Source organism: Gadus morhua, chromosome 23 (genome assembly GCF_902167405.1).
Source record: "Gadus morhua chromosome 23, gadMor3.0, whole genome shotgun sequence".
Lineage (NCBI taxonomy): Eukaryota > Metazoa > Chordata > Actinopteri > Gadiformes > Gadidae > Gadus > Gadus morhua.
Genome location: NC_044070.1, coordinates 13,872,208 through 13,890,405, shown reverse-complemented (window position 1 = coordinate 13,890,405; position 18,198 = coordinate 13,872,208). Strand labels below are relative to the sequence as shown.

The 18,198-nt window shown below is 46.1% G+C and overlaps 2 protein-coding genes across 2 annotated transcripts in view; both read left to right on the top strand.

The window, feature by feature from the left end:
• Positions 1 to 9,396, top strand: part of cubn (cubilin (intrinsic factor-cobalamin receptor)) — a 59,303-nt gene extending 49,907 nt beyond the window's left edge. Inside the window, exons 56-67 of the mRNA XM_030349179.1 lie at positions 138 to 287; positions 964 to 1,152; positions 2,611 to 2,740; positions 3,095 to 3,312; positions 4,527 to 4,726; positions 5,238 to 5,400; positions 5,875 to 6,083; positions 6,460 to 6,604; positions 7,084 to 7,265; positions 7,689 to 7,854; positions 8,305 to 8,540; positions 8,972 to 9,396. Of these exons, the coding sequence (XP_030205039.1) occupies positions 138 to 287; positions 964 to 1,152; positions 2,611 to 2,740; positions 3,095 to 3,312; positions 4,527 to 4,726; positions 5,238 to 5,400; positions 5,875 to 6,083; positions 6,460 to 6,604; positions 7,084 to 7,265; positions 7,689 to 7,854; positions 8,305 to 8,540; positions 8,972 to 9,079 (2,096 nt within the window). The 3' untranslated portion in view covers positions 9,080 to 9,396. The remainder of the gene's footprint in view (positions 1 to 137; positions 288 to 963; positions 1,153 to 2,610; positions 2,741 to 3,094; positions 3,313 to 4,526; positions 4,727 to 5,237; positions 5,401 to 5,874; positions 6,084 to 6,459; positions 6,605 to 7,083; positions 7,266 to 7,688; positions 7,855 to 8,304; positions 8,541 to 8,971) is intronic.
• Positions 9,397 to 13,060: 3,664 nt separating this feature from the next.
• Positions 13,061 to 18,198, top strand: part of rsu1 (Ras suppressor protein 1) — a 26,349-nt gene continuing 21,211 nt past the window's right edge. The window contains exons 1-4 of the mRNA XM_030349050.1: positions 13,061 to 13,206; positions 13,441 to 13,552; positions 14,126 to 14,176; positions 16,992 to 17,112. Coding sequence (XP_030204910.1) covers positions 13,444 to 13,552; positions 14,126 to 14,176; positions 16,992 to 17,112 — 281 coding nt within the window. The 5' untranslated portion in view covers positions 13,061 to 13,206; positions 13,441 to 13,443. The remainder of the gene's footprint in view (positions 13,207 to 13,440; positions 13,553 to 14,125; positions 14,177 to 16,991; positions 17,113 to 18,198) is intronic.

Below are 18,198 nucleotides of genomic sequence, written 5' to 3'. Positions count from 1 at the left end.
CTCCCTTGACTTGGGAAGCCCTGCACAAGAATTCCTATGTGTTTAGACTGTCTGATTTATGCACAAATGGCGAATAAAAAACCTTTGACCTTTGAGTACGGCTAACTGCCCTGCCCTCCCTTTGAACAAACCCTCAGGGTGCGGGGCCAACTTCACAGCCCGCAGCGGGCGCGTGGTCTCCCCCAACTACCCGGCCGACTACCCCAACCACTCCAACTGTAACTACACCATCGACGCCGGGGAGCGCACCATCATCGTCCTCACCTTCAGGTCCTTCCAAGTGGAAGGTAACCCCAGACACACGTCAATACCGAGTGAAACCCAACTCCATTGGTTCATGTGTTTTAATCAGTGATTTGCACAAACCGAGCTATAGAGATGTAGTTGAATCAGTTGGTGGACCTGGTCCCAATTCTGAATCATTAACTCTTAGTCTCTGGCTGTAAGGTGGATTCATTGGGTTTCTGTGTTTTATTGAACAGTGTACTAGTCACCCTTGGTTGGGGCTGGTAAGATCCCTGGGATTCAAGCTGCTTTAGGTAAGAGATGGAGAGCAGAAGAGGGGAAAAGAGAGCAAGATTTGAATAGAACAAATAATGAAATGAACAACCCCAGAAAGAGTCAACCTAAAACAATGAGTCTCAGAGCCCATCTCAATCACTAAAAGCACATTGGCATTTCTAACAACTAAGACTCAAATTATAGCTTAAATCGTACGTGCAACACCTTTAAATATGTATTGGATATATTATTTCTTCCCAGGGATGTTTATGAGTGTCAAAGGTGCCCGAAATGGGCCGATATATAATGGTAGCATAAACAAGCAAAACAAAAGTTAGTTAGGGAATAACTGTATAATAATTAGTAACAAGTTCAAAACTCACATTGAACGTGAGCCCTGTCTGTTTATCTGTCACACCACAAGAGCGATCACAGCCTACCTCTGGTTCTGCTTCTCCCTAGCCTACCCCCCCTGCACCTTTGACGGGCTAAAGATCTACAGGGGCGTGGCCCCCACCCAAGGCCCCCTGGCCACCCTCTGTGGCACCACCATCCCAGGACCCTTCTCCACCTTCGGCCCCATGCTGCTCAACTTCTACTCCGACTCCGCCTTGTCCGACAACGGCTTCCTGGCCGAGTACCGCGCCTTATGTGAGTGATGTGAATACTGCACGCTCCCCTGAGTACAGTTTGAGGGGCGGTTATCAGACACACCTTGGCACTTGACACATTATTCTTGACTCTCTCGCCTCGGGAGGGAGGCAGGTGCGTCGCGAACAGACAGAAAGCAAATAATCGTAATAATCTTGCACATCAATCAAACCCTGATTGATTGTGGGACGTTTGGATCGCTCTCTCTCGTGATTATAAATGAATTGCTCATTGTTCATTTGTCGTGAAGCCCAAACTACGGCCTTGGGTCGGTCAATCGACCCCCGGGCTGAAACTGTCTCCATGTGAAGCTATTTGCTTCGTCATCGCTAAAACCAGCGGCGCTGGTTCAAACTCCTCCATACCCCCCCCCCCCCTCCTCCTCCCGTTCGCCACCCGTGGGACTGGGCGGTTTTTCGGGGTGGCGAGCTGTTTACAAGCGGCCGGCAGGGGAATGCGTGGGGTGGTCCGTTCGGCGGGGGGGGAATGCCAGGAATGGCAGGACGCTGCGCTTTTGGAACAATCAGAGGGGATTTGACCAGGGCGGCACGATGGAGAGAATAGGACGCGGCAGTGGAGGAGAGGAAAGGAGGAAACGAGAGAGAGAAAGTGGAGTTGAAAGAGTGAAACCGTAGCCTACATCATAACAACCTGTGAACAAAACATGAGTGCACCCTCTCCCCCCCCCCCCCCCCCCCCCCCCCCCCCCCCCCCGCCCATCCCCTTCTTTCGGAAAACAAAAATAACCCTAAGAGGAAAATACACGGAGCCTAAATGTAAGTGACAAGACAACACTTAGACGAGATAGAAACTGAAGTGCCATGCTGATTTTTGGCAAACCAGCCCACACACACACACGCACGCACGCACGCACGCACGCACACGCATGAAAAAACACTCACAGGCACACTCACATAAACACAAACATGCGCATTCAATAACACCCCATTCTGTCTGAAATTGCAGTGTCACGGATTGCACCTGATCCAGCACTAACTTTAGCAAGGCTTCTGATCTTATTTCACACTTGTCATGCCTCAAACTGGGCTCATGTAGAGTTGTCACTTGTTCCCAGGGGGTACATGTGCTGGAGAATACAGCCTTGAGGAACAGTTATATGAGCTCTGATCATCATTGCTTTTAGCACCTCTCTTCAGCTCTATGTCCCCATCTCCTATTCTATCAGAAATGATATGCTTTTCAAATATTTTAATGTTTTGTTAACCATGTCTTTTTAACCATTGATATTTTCTGTGTGCCTGTGCGTGCGTATGCGTGTGCACGCCCATGCCTTCCTGTGTGTGTGTGTGTGTGTGTGTGTATTTGTGTGTGTGTGTGTGTGTGTGTGTGTGTGTGTGTGTGTGTGTGTGTGTGTGTGTGTGTGTGTGTGTGTGTGTGTGTGTGTGTGTACCTGTGTGTGTGTGTGTGCGCGTGTGTTGATCTTCTACTGTTCCCCAGCATGTGGAGGTTTCTTCAACAGCACATCGGGGACGGTGAGCAGCCCCGCCATCTCAGAGACCAACTACCATCACAACATCAACTGCTCCTACCACATCATGACCACCAGCGACAAAGTCCTCGACCTCAAGTACGGAGAGAGAGAGAGAGAGAGAGAGAGAGAGAGAAAGAGAGAGAGAGAGAGAGAGAGAGAGAGAGAGAGAGAGAGAGAGAGAGAGAGAGAGAGAGAGAGAGAGAGAGAGAGAGAGAGAGAGAGCTAATCGCTCATCGCTCAAGGGACCACAATGGCAGCCAATTTAAGACATTTTTGCGCACTGCCATTGGCCCATAGATCTGTCAGCCTATGCTTGTTGTTATTATGGGCCTGTTGTTCACACACACAAACACAGTTCACATGCCTGTGTTCAGCCACACTTGTGCCTGAGCGGCAGATAACATGGTGGATTCCCTCCTAGTGATGCCCGGCTGCCCCTTGCCCCCCCAGGTTCAACACCTTCCACCTGGAGGCGTCCGCCGGCTGTCGCTACGACCACGTCTCTGTGTACGACGGAGGCAGCACAGCGGCGCCCCTGCTGGGCAAGTTCTGCGGCACGGCCCTGCCGCCCAACCTGCGCTCCTCCACCAACCAGCTGTACCTCCTGTTTGTCACCGACCGGACTGTGAACGGGATTGGCTGGCGCGCCACCTACTCCGGGACCCTGGGTGAGGGGGCGGGGCCTATTGTGAAACTCCTTGAGAATTGTTGATGTGTAGATTGAATGTATGGTTGTACGGTATTGACTGTATGCTAATTATATGCTTACTTATTTAATACACATTTTATTTAATACTCAACGATAAGTGGTTATCGTTTCTTATTTAGACAACAATGTGTGTCAATTTGTATTGCTACATTATTTGCTGCAACGTCTGAATTTTTATTGCCGTGTATATGAATCGACGTCTCCAAAAATAAGAAACATAAACAAAAAACGCAACCTCCTTTGACGGTTGCTTCCTAACAAGAAGGCCAAGATGGTGGTGGTGGGGGAGGAGGTTCTGTTGATATACTCCCCATAAACCCTCCCTGCTCTCCCTCCCTCTGTAGCACACCTCAATTATTCCAACCCCTCAGCCAGCTCACTGCACTCCCCCTGGGCCCCTCTGCCCACACAAAGGATCGGCACAGCCTTCGCTCACTGGCCAGGCTATGGCCTAGGGATGGGGGGAGGGAGGGAGGGTTTGATGGAGGGACGGAAGATGGGAGGAGGGGAGAGGAGGGAGGGGGAGAAGGAGGAAGGGAGGGAGGGTGGGAAGGGGAGAGGGAGGGAGGGAGGGAGGGAGGGAGGGAAGGTGGGATGGAGGGTGGGGGAGAAGGAGGGAAGGTGGGAAGGAGAGAGGGAGGGGGAGAGGGAGGGTGGGAAGGAGAGAGGGAGGGAAGGAGAATGGGAGGGAGGGAGGGAGGGAGGGAGAGAGGGGCTGGGTGTGGTGGTCTTGCTGCTGCAGAACGTCTCCGTCCTGTAGCCTCAGCATGTTACAAAGGTGTGACATCATGTTTCTGGGCAACTGTACACACACATATCGAACCACTGCACTGGGTATCTATGGCGAGTGTTCCGGGGTGTGCCAGTGCAACCCTGGACCAGCAACCTCAATGAACAGGCAACTCAACTATGAATACACTCTATACAAACTGTATTAATATATAATATTATAATATATATATTATATATATAAAATGTATTAGATAAAATGTACTTTTTATTTGTATTGCAATCACACATATAGAAATGACATAGCACAAATCCAGTGAATCAAGCAAGGCTTTTCAAAGTGGCTTGTGGAAACTACTTTTGTTTGTTTGTTTCACTTCAAGTCGGCCCGCTGTCTTTTAAAATGGCTTAACTTTCTATCTTTGTGTTTCCCGTCTCATGCAGGTCCGGCCCAGGGTTGCGGGGGTTACCTCTCCATGCCCATGGGCACGTTCGGCTCCCCGGACACCAACCTGGACAGCCGCTACGAGCCGTACCTGAACTGTCTGTGGACCATCGAGATGCCCATCAACAAGCTCATCAACCTCACCTTTGACTCCTTCGACCTGGAGAACTCCCCCAACTGTCGCTACGACCGCATCAAGGTAACGGCAAGAGATCCAGTTCAAGTGTGTGTGTGTGTGTGTGTGTGTGTGTGTGTGTGTGTGTGTGTGTGTGTGTGTGTGTGTGTGTGTGTGTGTGTGTGTGTGTGTGCTGTAACTATATATACAATGGACATGTAGCACATGTAAGAACAGACCTTGTGCTCTGCTTGGAAAAAAAAGAAAAACCAAAATAATGCTTTTTACTATAAATATAAAGAGAGGATGATAGTTGCAAATGAAAAGACTATCATTCTTACTTTATCTTTATCATATCATTATGGTGTAATTTGCATAGTGATAGTAAAACCAGCACTGTCACTTTCCATCTGCAGCTATCAACGTTTCTATTGCAAAAAAAATATCTGAGGATTTGTCACAATACATTTATTCATCTTAATTATTAGATAACCCCGCTCTTTATTTCCTTATGTCCCATTCGCTTCACCTCTTAACTCAATACACACCTACTCTTTTACTTCCCATGTTCTTACTCTCTCTTTGTGCCTTTAAGGTCTATGATGGCGACAACGTGAACGTCCCTCTGGTTGGCTCCTTCTGCGGGAACACCGTCCCCATGCCCTTTGTGTCGTCAGGCAACTTCCTGACCGTCCTCTTCGTCACTGACGGCGTTGTGCAAAAGAGGGGCTTCAACGCCACCTACAGGGGGATGGACGGTAAGACACCTTCTCATTAAAGTTATGGTTAAAGCCCATCCAGTGGAGCCACAGGTTGGACTCCACTCATTTACAACATTAGGGTTGTTATGCTGCATATTGCTTTTTCATTCGAGTTGTAATGAATAATTGTGCACAAAGTTGACTTTCACGTTCAATCGACATTGATATTTGTCCCTTGGCTCCATAACAAAGGTCATTTTGGCTGACCTTTTGGTGCCTGCATGTCCAGAAATCGAGTGCTCTTCACTCTAGACTTGAAATCGAAGATGACAGCTCATGCATCAATCAGTATCTCTTAGCATCATACCCAACCTGCCCATACCCACATTTGCTGGGAACCTCAATGATGGTTTTTTTAGGGTGCATCAATGGCCAGCAGTGTTAAATACTCAAACATACGTGTACTTTTAGACATCCATAATACTCTAAAAAGGAAATGATGGAGGTACCCCAATGCCTCCCCGTACACAGTGTTATGTGGCGGCACGCTGAACGCCACCACGGCGATCCAGACCATCACCTCGCCGTTCTTCCCCAACGCGTACCCGGCGCAGACCTCCTGCCGCTGGATCCTCGACGCCCCGCCCCAGGAGTCGGTCAAGCTGTCCGTCCAGACCTGGACCCTGCAGCCGGGCCAGAGCTGCTCCAGCAACTACCTGGAGATGAAGGACTGGCCGGTGGTGAGTTGCGCACGGGCTCGGGCCTTTCTATCTGGGAAACATTAGACTTCATTCAAATAAAAAGTATGCAGTGAACTGAAGTGAGTCAAGTAAAGACATGGTGGAAGTATCATCATTGTCATTCTCCTCCGCCTCTTTTTAATACGAGAGGCCGGGATCAGCTGTTCCAAGATGGACGGCGCTGATGCCATTCAACAGCATTTGTTCTTGTTTTGGACGCAAAATCCTAACGTTTGCACTGACCTTGTTGCACTATTTAGTGGGCTATGCTAATTTGTTTCCCAATCTGACCAGATTTCATTTGATTCAAAGAACAATGAGTTCAATTACGATTTATATTCTGACGAATTCTGTCTCTCTCTCTCTCTCTCTCCAGGGAGACTACGGCCAGTCCCATAAGTTCTGCGCCGGTGAAAGCCCGGTACCGGACTTCTACAGCTACGGAAGGACCATAAGTCTGCATTTCAAGTCCGACACCTTTATGCCAGGAAACGGCATGAGCTTGACCTATCAGGTGGCAGGTAGGCGGGGAGCTAAGTACTATTAGAAACGATGACATCAGCCACGAGTAAAACGCAGGTTTACAATGCTTAAGATTCAGAGGGGACAGTATTAGTATCATGTCTAGATATACAGTTGGTACTTCTTTTGTTATCTGATTGGTTATGAGTTGCCAGGGGTTTCCTTGTTGCATACCTGAACCTTTAGCATCCCTCACCTAACATACTGTGTTGGAATTATTGAAAATACTAGAGTATGCAAGAATACGCATGCACATAAGATTAGAATAAGGATAAATCTACAAAATATGTATAGGCATATACACAGTATGATAAGTAGATCTGCAAGCACAATAAGTGAATACATTTGTTGTACTAAAGTTGTGCAGATCAAAATTCGTAAGGTGAGCTCTTGTATACCTCTGTGTGTGTGTGTGTGTGTAACTCCTCGCTGCTACCCGATAGAGAAAGCACACTGTATTCCCCCTCCCCTCCCCTAGGCTGCAGCCGCACCTACCAGCAGGCCTACGGCTACCTGAAGAGCCCTGGCTGGCCCGACGTCTACCCTCTCAACACCGACTGCACCGTGGTGCTCATGGCTCCGCAGGGCAGCTCCATCTCCCTGTTCTTCAACAGCTTCGACATAGAGGGACACTCCCTCTGCGCCTACGACTACCTGGAGGTGAGCTGGCCCCAGTGGCGACTGTACGCGCACAAACGTCGCCATGGCAACAACATCATGATTCACGGTTTATGAAGGTGGCTAGGAGAAACAAGGTCCTGACCTCCCTGGGGTCACTAAAGATCCCATGGCACCCGTCATTAAGACTAGGGGTGCTAAGCCCGGTGTCCTGGTCCAATTCCCAAACCGGGATCTTTGTACCAACGTGGTCTCCCCTAAACCTCCCCTGGTGTCTAATTGGACAGCATCATTACTCACCTCTCCACTGGTGGTGGATGTGGTGTGCCGTCACCACTCCACACACACAAACGCACACACACATACACCCACGTGCACCCACCAACACCCACACACACAAACACAGCGTCTTGAGAAGTATTTCCCTCACTGTGTCTTGTGGTTCTGCTCTGATGTCTGGGTAAGGTCCGTAACGGCTCCACGGCCACCAGCCCTCCCTTAGGGAGGTTCTGCGGCTCCGGGCTGCCCGCCCCTGTGTTCCCCGGCACCAACGCGCTCTACCTGCGCTTCAAGAGCGACTTCAACAACGTGCGGGACGGCTTCGAGGCCACGTGGACCTCCTCCCCGCAAGGTGGCGCCGTCTTTTGTCATATTTTATACATTTACCATCAATATATGAGATGAATGTGGCTTAATGAGTTCACATCCGGATGTCTGAGCAACACCAAGCAAATCTTTTGGCCATGAACACTGTTGCGTTTGTATTTATTAAGTTCCCGTTGTTAGCTAATGCAGTGGTCTGAGACAGATATATTATTTTTTGTATTTACAAAAGGTACCCACAGGTAAGCTCACTGGTCCTTCCCTAGACCTTGGTCTTGTTAATGCTGATCCATATAAATGTTTTTTTCCAATGTACTCTGGTTTGAGTGCTCTGGGCTTTTGGTACTGTTATAAATACGTAGGTGTCCTTCCGGCTCACAGCACACTAAAAGAGAAAGGAAGGTGGCGTGAAGGCCATCGACCAAATAATAAGCCAATCAAGACTTGCGTCACACCTACCTGGTCTGTATCTGGGCAGGTTGCGGCGGCACTCTGTACGGAGACCACGGCTCGGTGGCCAGCCCCAACTACCCGGGAACCTATCCCAACGGGACGCACTGCGAGTGGGACATCCGGGCTCCCCGGGGCCGAGTGGTCACCGTCACCTTCGCCCAGCTCAGCATCGACGACCCCGGAGACTGCCAGAACAACTTCCTGAAGCTCTACGACGGCCCGGACAGCACGACTGCCCCCGTGGGCCCCTACTGCGGACGGGTGAGTGGACTGGCTCCTCACAGAGACACTGTGTATTAGGAGAACACTGAACTGAAGAGGGCTGTTTTAGGATGCTGTTTCTGTGAAATGTGACAGAGTGTGAGGCCCTCAGTTCTGAATTTCATCTTACAAGGGAACTGGCGGTATTTACCAGTGCAGCCGTCAAACACTGGTAATCGTGTTTGGTGTTTCTGATGGGCTGAGAGACCTCCCCAAACCGAGTTCTGTGGTCCCGAGATTCCGCTTTTGTTAATGTTTGGCTAATCTCCGAACTTTGAAAGTCGGATTTGCAAGACTAGTATTTGGCTGCGTCTGAAATATATTCCAGACTTCTTCAGTAAAAAGTCCCACGTTGTTCAGAGAGCTTTGGGTGTGTTTAGAGGAACCTACGTGTGCTCCACAGTAAAGAGTCCCCCTGTCTTCCTCCTCAGGAGACCAACGTCGCTCCGTTCACCGCCTCCTCCCACCTCGTCTACATCGTGTTCCAGGCGCAGTCCAGCGTCCTGCCCTCGGGATTCCGACTCACTTGGAGCAGCTGAGAGGAGAATTCATGATACACACACGCACGCACGCACGCACGCACTCACGCACGCACGCACGCGCACAAACACACAGAGCTGTTTACAGTTTAATTAATCTCTGTGAAAAAACAAACACATTTGTTGCAATTGTTCTGCTTCAAAATCAATGTAAATAAATATTTTTTTAAATCAACGTCATCAGAAAATAGTTTAATGAACAGCTATATTTTTTTAATCAGTTTTTGTATAAATCTTTGTGCTAATAGGAAATACATGAATTTTGGAAGAGGAATTTGTGATGACCTTAATAAAAGGAGACTTTTGTTGTGAGGTAATTGTTTCTCTTGTGCTCCTTGTCTCAGTAATGAATGACAAAAATCTGATTTGCGGAAAACTCACTGACTGGAGCCCATTTTCCAAAGGAATGTCTATAATGTTTATACCCGAGCAGTCACTTTGAAGATTAAATGAAGTAGCCTAAATTCCTTTTTCTCCTTGTTTTTGGTCAACCGTGTGGAGCAGTGTATGATTAGGCTGACCTAAGAAGTCCTCTTTCATATAAGACACTCAACTGCTTGAGGCAAGTGTCATTCCCAGAATGCATTGCTACCCGGAGAACACCAGTCACAGTAGACAGAAAGAGATCAATTTAAATATTGAGTATTAAACTTGATCATATTGATTAGGGTATTACCGAATACTGGCAGAGTATAGCAAAGCATGCATTTTGAAAGATATATAAGTTAATATAATTTTGTATTACCAACTAGCAATTTAGGTAATTATTTATGGGTAGTTTTCCACTATGGGCAAACATGTTGAATTCAAATAAGGTCAACCAAAATACGTTTTCCACAGGTCTGGTCTGCATGAGTAACAATTCTTAAGATGTTTTTGCAGAAGCTCTAATCCTACTTAAGCCTATCATGAGTATTTTTTAAATGGAGCCTACTATCACATCTCCTAAATTTCCTGCGAATAATAAAGTTTAATCTTATACAATTTTCCTATGAGCCAAAAAGCTAACCAAACGTTTAACTTTGACTGCCGCTGCATGTAATTACTACAAACTAATGTATTAGTTTCTGTTTTACAGCTTGGTTCAGAGGTCTAACAGCTTCTCCATACCGGGCAAAATTAGATCCCATTCTCTATGCCTTGAAAATATAAAGTTGAACAGAAATATGTGAACACAAATACCAGGACCATGTTTAAACAATTCCTTTCAGTCTGCACAACTCCTGGACATGTTGTTTCACTTATGGCTTTGTAGCTTCATAGAGCATCAACGTAGTTACAAAGGTTCTTGAGACATCATTAGGACACACAGGCACAAACACAAATACACACACACGGTTGTTACAAGAGAGCCGCACTGTAGAATGTAAAGAGGTCAGATGTCATGGGAGAGAGTAAATGTGCTGGGGAAGTGGGAAGGAATCCTAATGACTTAGGTGGGAGAATCCGACTGAAAAAATAAACACCTTTAATGTCTCTCTAATGAGAGAGAGAAAGAGAACGTGTGAATACATGTGTTTGAAGGGAGAGAGAAAGTGCGAGTGTGGGTGCACATGCCACATGTGTGTGTTTTTGCATAGCAGGCTCAGAGTATTTTCCTTTTAATCAAGAGAACATTATTTAAAGTTGCTTTCACATAACTCATATCTGATTAGATGTCCTGATAATAAGCGATTATTTTTATGGACCCCCCCCCCCCCACACACGCACACACACACACACTGTGTGGGGGGGGGGGGGAGGTCTATCTGCGCGCATATCTGTACTTCTGTGCATGTATGCGTGTATGTGTTACGATCTACAGAAATCTGTATGTTATGTATGAGCTATTATACAGTATGCATGACTGCATGTTCCTCCTGATATAAGACTTGCATACTCCCATGTACCCTACTTCTCACAAGTTGTATTGTGACGTTTTTTTCTGCTTCAGAAAGGGGACATTTACGTTTCCCCTTAGTTATATTAAAACCCATTAGTTATATTTTATAAACAATGCAGGCAAAACCAGGATTTGGATTAGGATTAGGATTGGCTAGATGTCAATGTCGTTTTGACCAAAACCGGATGATCGTTTGAAAAATCTAAACATAGATGAGGGACCTTACTTTACAGATGAAACGTTATTCCATAAGAACACACTTATAATGAATATGTGTAAAATGTATGTTCGAAGGATTTGGAAAACAAATTCCCTGCACGAAAAAACAGGTGTTACTTTTATGCTGACAAATTAACACATGGGTGCACACGCACCACACACATATGCACACACTCACAGTGAGCAGGGATTCATGAGGTTAACCCTTGGTGCCTCTCACAGTTCTGCAAATACGTTTGGGTTAAAGGTAGAGGAGCAGTGCATCCATGTTGGCTTCAAAATAAGCAAATAAATCAACAATTTTTGCAAAAGTCTGAGAAACTGAGAAAAGAAAACATGCACACGGCTATGCACAAACACGCAAATACACACACACAAGCACACACACTCACACTCACTCTAGCCATCTAGTTCGGCCTTCAACCACATCTGGCCCTATCACAGAACCCACCCCTATCGCTTCAGATCTTACTCCTTGGACAGGGCTGGCCTGGGCTTGGCTGGACTGGGCTGGACTGGGCTGGGCTTGGCTGGACTGGACTGCACTGGGCTGCACTGGGGGAAGGTGGGTGTTGTGTCAGGACAGCGGAGGAGGTGTGGCACCTCCTGCCATCTTATGCATACCTCCTATGTATTACGGTGGCTATTGGAGCCCATACGGAGACGCTGAAGAAGAGGGTCCAGAAAGAGTGGGAGAAGGACAACAGCAAGGCTCAGAGGCCACGCCAGTTCATTCTACTGCTGCTTCTGCAGGAGCTAGAGGAGGCAAGGGAACATGTGTTGCCCACAGAGGGTAAGTAAGGGAAGTGTGAGTGTGTGTGAGAGAGAGAGAGAGAGAGAGAGAGAGAGAGAGAGAGAGAGAGAGAGAGAGAGAGAGAGAGAGAGAGAGAGAGAGAGAGAGAGAGAGAGAGAGAGTTGAAAGACACATTATTATACTATATTTTTATGTATCATTTACTTTAATTAATCTGTGTTTATCTTTTTTTTATTTTCTTTACACGTGCGACAGAATATCCTTGCATTGGCAAATCCTTCCATGTCCAGTTGACTGTTAAAATTGTGTTTTGTTTGCCTCATGGCATTTTTGTTAATAACTGTCCCCTGATGCCAGCATGTGGTCTCCATTACAAAGGATAAACAAGAAAGATAATGTGATGTGGAAAGTTCGATTTTCTGGCCCCCTTACAGAGTAATAACGTTTGTGAGTTGTCCCTCATCAAATGATTAAAAATTTGCTGGAATGATCTTGACCTCCATATCAGCACAGTTAAATATCAGAAGCCTTCCGTTTAAAGTAAAATAAATTAATTTAAATCAGCTTTCATTCATTTTTAGTTCTGGAAAATATTTGTCAGCACAGCTACTTCTTGTGGTCTATGGCAAAAGATGAGCGCTTTATTTATAATCTGTGTGCAAATATGAAATGTAAATTAGAACACTTATAAAGACGTGTGTACGGTCAAATACATCCAAAATAACTTTAGGACTACTACAGCAAAGTTACTATTCCTTCATTATTATACATAAATCATCATCCAATCATTATTAGCATACGGTTGCTGGCTGCAGTAAATACCTAGGCCTGGCTATAAATATTTTTGGAAATGTTATTTTTATTTTTATAAAATAGATATAATATAATTAAATATGAATATAAAACGATTAATTGAAATCCAAGTAGAAATGTAAACGTTCTATGCCGTTTTATGCATAAAACTGCAGCTCCCTCGTTTACTTGTATTAGTTTACCGGCCAGCATCGGCCTCCCCAATATGGCGGCGAAGTTTACGTACCACAAAATTGGTCAATGCGGCGCCTGTACATGTCTATGAGGCAGACCTGTTGGGGGGGATCCGTCCAGGAAGTGCCCTTTTATGGAATTCAGAGAATTTCATAGCCTGCAGATCTACTTCCGGTTGGGCGTGCCTACGTATTGGAGTCCTCTGTTTAGGAAATAAAATACTATTATTACTCTACTATTCGGTAACATCAGAAACCAAAAGCACTTCCCACTACATTTGAAACGGTAAGCCGTGTCGTTGACACTAATGATAATAACAACCTCTGAAAGCTCGCTTTAGGAAGTACCGTTAAGGATGCAACACATTTCTGTTATCCTGAACATAACTTCCTAAGGGCGCTTTCTCATAACACACTCTATTTCTGGTGTAAATTACACACATGTAACGCAATAGTGCGCCATTGCTTCTTGGCTTTAAACAACACTTATATTTCACTCATTGTTCGCCGATTATCCCAGAAAATGTCTAAATCGCTGAAGAAGATAGTGGAGGAGAGTCGGGATAAGAACATTCCCGAGGTGGATATGTGTGACAGAGGGATTTCTAACATGCTGGACGTCCCATCACTGTGTAAGTTTTCATTTCACCGCCATATCACCGGCGATTTTTTATTGTCAATGTGCTGTTCTTTATGAAGAAAAAGTTAGAACAAGGGCTTGAGAAATAATGGGTACTCCGTGGCTCACTTTGTCGGGGCAACAGTCAATGACGTCTGCTCTGGCATGCCCTGCTAACTGCATACTGCTATTCCCTATTTAGGTATTTGTGTATTTAACTATAAACAGTATTATAGAGTCAGTGCATTTCCTGCTTCTTCAATTACAGCTCTATCTTTGATTGGACGATTACGTTTTTAATGAGATAGTATTTGACGTCTAATTATTTTTAATGAATGTATAATGTTAGTAAAATCATGCCTCGAAGAATTTCATGAGAAAAAATGTGCCCAGTAAATAATTTCAGATTTTCATGTTTCAAAACATGCTCCAGAAAATACAATACTTTTGTAATAACTGTACGTTTACATTAGAGTAATTACATGGTATTACATGGTACCTTTTAAACAGTGTACACCAGGTACCATACCCTAATCGATCTTTGAAGGGCTGTGCCTAATGTGTGTTCTGTTGTTTTTTTTTATAGTCACCTTGTCCAACATCACTCAACTCGTTCTCAGCCACAACAAGATTACAGGTAGGTTCATCTAGCACTGTTTAGTAGCATTGTATTTATTAAGAGTAATAAGCAGTTGGCTCAAGCCGTGTTCTTCTTTTTACACTACAGAATTGTGATAAACGATACAGACGTTTAAAATAGTAATATGTGTGCTTCCGTTTTATACCACTAGAGTGCAGTACAGATTATTCGAGACAGTAAACTATCTTTGAGCTATGTTGGAATGATGGAAAGGAATTCTCGGATATAAATAACATTAAAAAAATCCCATCAAATACAAAATAGTTATCACCTGGTCTTAACAAATGCACCAAGACACTCAAGTTTGAAAAGATCCAATACCAACTTTCATGTCAGGCGCAGAGTAGACAGACATCGACCTGTTTAGCCTGCAGGCTACTATTCCCTAATCCAGCTGTGACACTCACACAGATGAAGCCACGATGAGATTACACACATTATTGTCTCTCGTTATTGGTGCTATTTATATCCCAGATCAAGAAGCACCTTGGATAAGCCAATTGGCAGTGATACGGATCACCTCGCGTACACGGTTACCCCGCCCCCCGGGATGCAATGGCTCAGATGCAGCAGATCTAGTCGAACTCAAACATCTCAGCCTTTATTGGTCCATTTATTCATGATTGCTGCATGTTTATTTTAAGGAGGTATTGGGCCAGTTCGCCTTTTTGCATTTGTTTAATTAAAGAAGATGAGGGAAGTGAGCTATAAAGCCATGTTCGGCTTTTGAACTTTTGATAGGTGCTCACGAATTACCCTGACATTTAGAAAGTCTTTCATTAAGAGCTGGGCGGGGGGGGGCGAGGGAGAGGGAGAGGGGAGAAAGAAGGTTGAAGCTCCCATGTTGTCACTGCTCCTCTCTTGCCCATTACCGGCCATCCCGCAGACCGTCAGTACCAGGCAGTGGACAGACACGCACAGGCCAAATGTCACATGCCATATGTCTGCAGGCCTTTGCACCTTTCACGGGGGGTTCTCTCTCTCTCTCTCTCTCTCTCTCTCTCTCTCTCTCTCTCTCTCTCTCTCTCTCTCTCTCTCTCTCTCTCTCTCTCTCTCTCTCTCTCTCTCTCTCTCTCTCTCTCTCTCTCTCTCTCTCTCTCTCTCTCTCAGGGCCTTTTGCACCCACACATTCCGGGTCAGAGACAAGGATAACTAGATAGCCTAGCTTGTATGGAAATCGATACAGCGTATTGTGAGGAGGGCCGCATAAATGCATGGTTGTGTTGACCTCTCCACGACACACACACGCACACAGTGACTCCATCCGTCCACCATTGATTGTGGCCCATTCACAGGTCCTCAGAGAGGGACTGGGAGGGACGGCGCTAGGGTTGTGGTGTCCGTGTTTGTGTTGTTGGTGGTGGTGGTCATCTGAACAGAATTGATTTCTGACATCCGAGGTAAAATGCCAGCACCCTTCTGGATGCAGAGGTCTGTCCTCAGGCCATTGACCATGGAGAGAGTGGGGGGGGGAAGAAATTAAGAAGGGGGGTGGGGCAGGCAGGAAGTAGACAGTTTAAAACAGAATATTCTGTCTTTGTTGTTTTTTCCATTGTTAATTTTGCTATTGCTAAAGCAGGGATTCATACTCATAATAGTTTTTTCCACTTTAAGTGGCGAAATGTTAATTTCAATCTGACTAACACAATGCTCAAGTGGCTCCATATAGGATGCATTTGACACATTTACAATGGCTGTCAAGCCTATTCCTTATTGTAAAGCCTATTATGGCTACATAATGACGCAAACTCAAGTACATTAGTCAGATTTGGTTCCTTTGAGGCCAGCCTTACGCTACTGGGAACACATTGATATCAGGAGCGCTTCTGAGTCACCTATAGCACTGGAGTTTGGGGCGGATGTAATCATACAACAACAGCTTAAAAAAAAGCAACAGCAAAGTTTTTTCAACTACACAAATAATGGTTATACCAATAACACACACACACACACACGCACACACACTGCGTGATAAGAGGAGCCATCCTGAGCGGACATCAGTATGCTGGGGGCCTTGCCTCAATGCTCATCATCCTCCCTGCAACATTCACATCAGGGTCCCCCTTCCCCCGCAAACATTCACACGCACACACACACACACACACACACACACACACACACACACACACACACACACACACACACACACACACACACACACACACACACACACACTCTTCTCACGTCCCCCTCTAGACGCCTCACCCTCCCATTGATCCGCCTCCTAATCTGATAGAATTGCCCCCACACCCCCTTCTCGCCCATCCTTTTCTCTCTGTTATCGGCCCCATCGATATCTCCACCGCCGCCCTCTCTCCTGACAAGAGAGTGTTCGAGGGTTTTTTGGAGGGGGGGGGGGGGGGGGGGGGGGGGGTTCAAAAACAGGAGTGGTATAATAATGAATGAATAATGGATGGGCGGATGGAAGGTGAGACGGAGAACCAAAGCGATGGTCAGGGCACAGCTGATCTGAAATGTCAAGGAGGTGGATCAGGGAGACCACCCCCCCCCCTCTTCCACTAATTGAGCCATCAAAGGCAATATCCCCCCTCCCCTGGGCTAATGATGATGTGCTCGTTAAGGAGGTGTGTGTGTGTGTGTGTGTGTGTGTGACCTGCTAATAAGAAGGTGGACAACTGCGAACTGTGATTTTGTGTGTGTGTGTGTGCAGTGAGAGGAGAGGCCCATGATGAGGCAGTGCATGTCTAAGTATATGTGTTCACAAGTATGCAGCCAAACACATACGTCAATTCACGTTCTAACCTTTGCTCCCTTTGCATCCTTCCCTTTCCCGCACCTTCTGCACCCCCAGCGGTGCCGGCCAACATCTCGGATCTGAAGAACCTGGAGGTGCTCAACATGTTCAACAACCAGATTGAGGAGCTGCCCACCCAGATCAGCAGCCTACAGAAGCTCAAGCATCTCAACCTGGGGTGAGGATGTGTACCAAACACCCTTTTTTACATTGCCGGAAAATGCCTGTTTGTCCCTGAATCTGTTTGCCTGTGTGTGGGTGTGTGTGTCCGTGCACGGGTATCCTGTGTTTTGGTCTGTGCATGTATTCCTTGTGTGTGTGTGTGTGTGTGTGTGTGTGTGTGTGTGTGTGTGTGTGTGTGTGTGTGTGTGTGTGTGTGTGTGTGTGTGTGTGTGTGTGTGTGTGTGTGTGTGTGTGTGTGTGTATCTGTCTCTGTATCCGTGTCCGTGTTTGTGTCCGTGCGCAGTTGTGCGTGTCTCAATGTGCGTGTGTGTCAATACGTGTGTGTCCACATGCAAGTCCGCACTCTGCGAGAGGAACATTTTAAAAAGTCTTGTCAATTCAGCTGTGCTTGCACAGAGGTCAAGGACAGCTCTTTGCCACTTTACAGTATCATAGGGTATAGCACTGTTTATGCTTGAGTCTGATTGTGTGTCCATTCACGCATGGATGCTTCACTCTGTCTCCTTCCTGTTCTCAGTCGTGGTTGTGGTTTAAACAGCGCTTCCTGGGTCGGGCCCAGATTGTCAGCTGGCTGTGTTGTTCACCTGATGCACTCTCTTATCCGTGGGGGACTGTTATCAACGGCCCTTCATTGGACCGTCGATAACAGCCCCCCCCCCCCCCCCCCCCCCTGCTTGCTATGGAATATTATTAAAGGGCATCTGGATTCTAGACTTACTCTGTAAATGTTTGCCCATCTCAAGGTAGGTAGGTAATCGTATGTTTTTCTCTCACCCAAAATCCATATTGTTTATACAAAGTAAAACACAAACAATTCAATATTGATGCGAGCATGCAGCAATGCAGTATATGATTACTCACAACCGGCATATCACAGGCGTTTCACCATGAGTGGATGAGCTAATTAGGGCGATGGCTCCTTATGTCAAATCAACACGAATTTTAGTAGAGGCAAGGAAATTGTGTTCACATGTGTTCTTAAGGGAAGGACACAGGACAGCTGAATGAGAGTCTTCTTAAAAAAAGTGGATGCACAAAATTCAGACATTGAAAGAAAAAATATTTCTACAGTGTACTATAC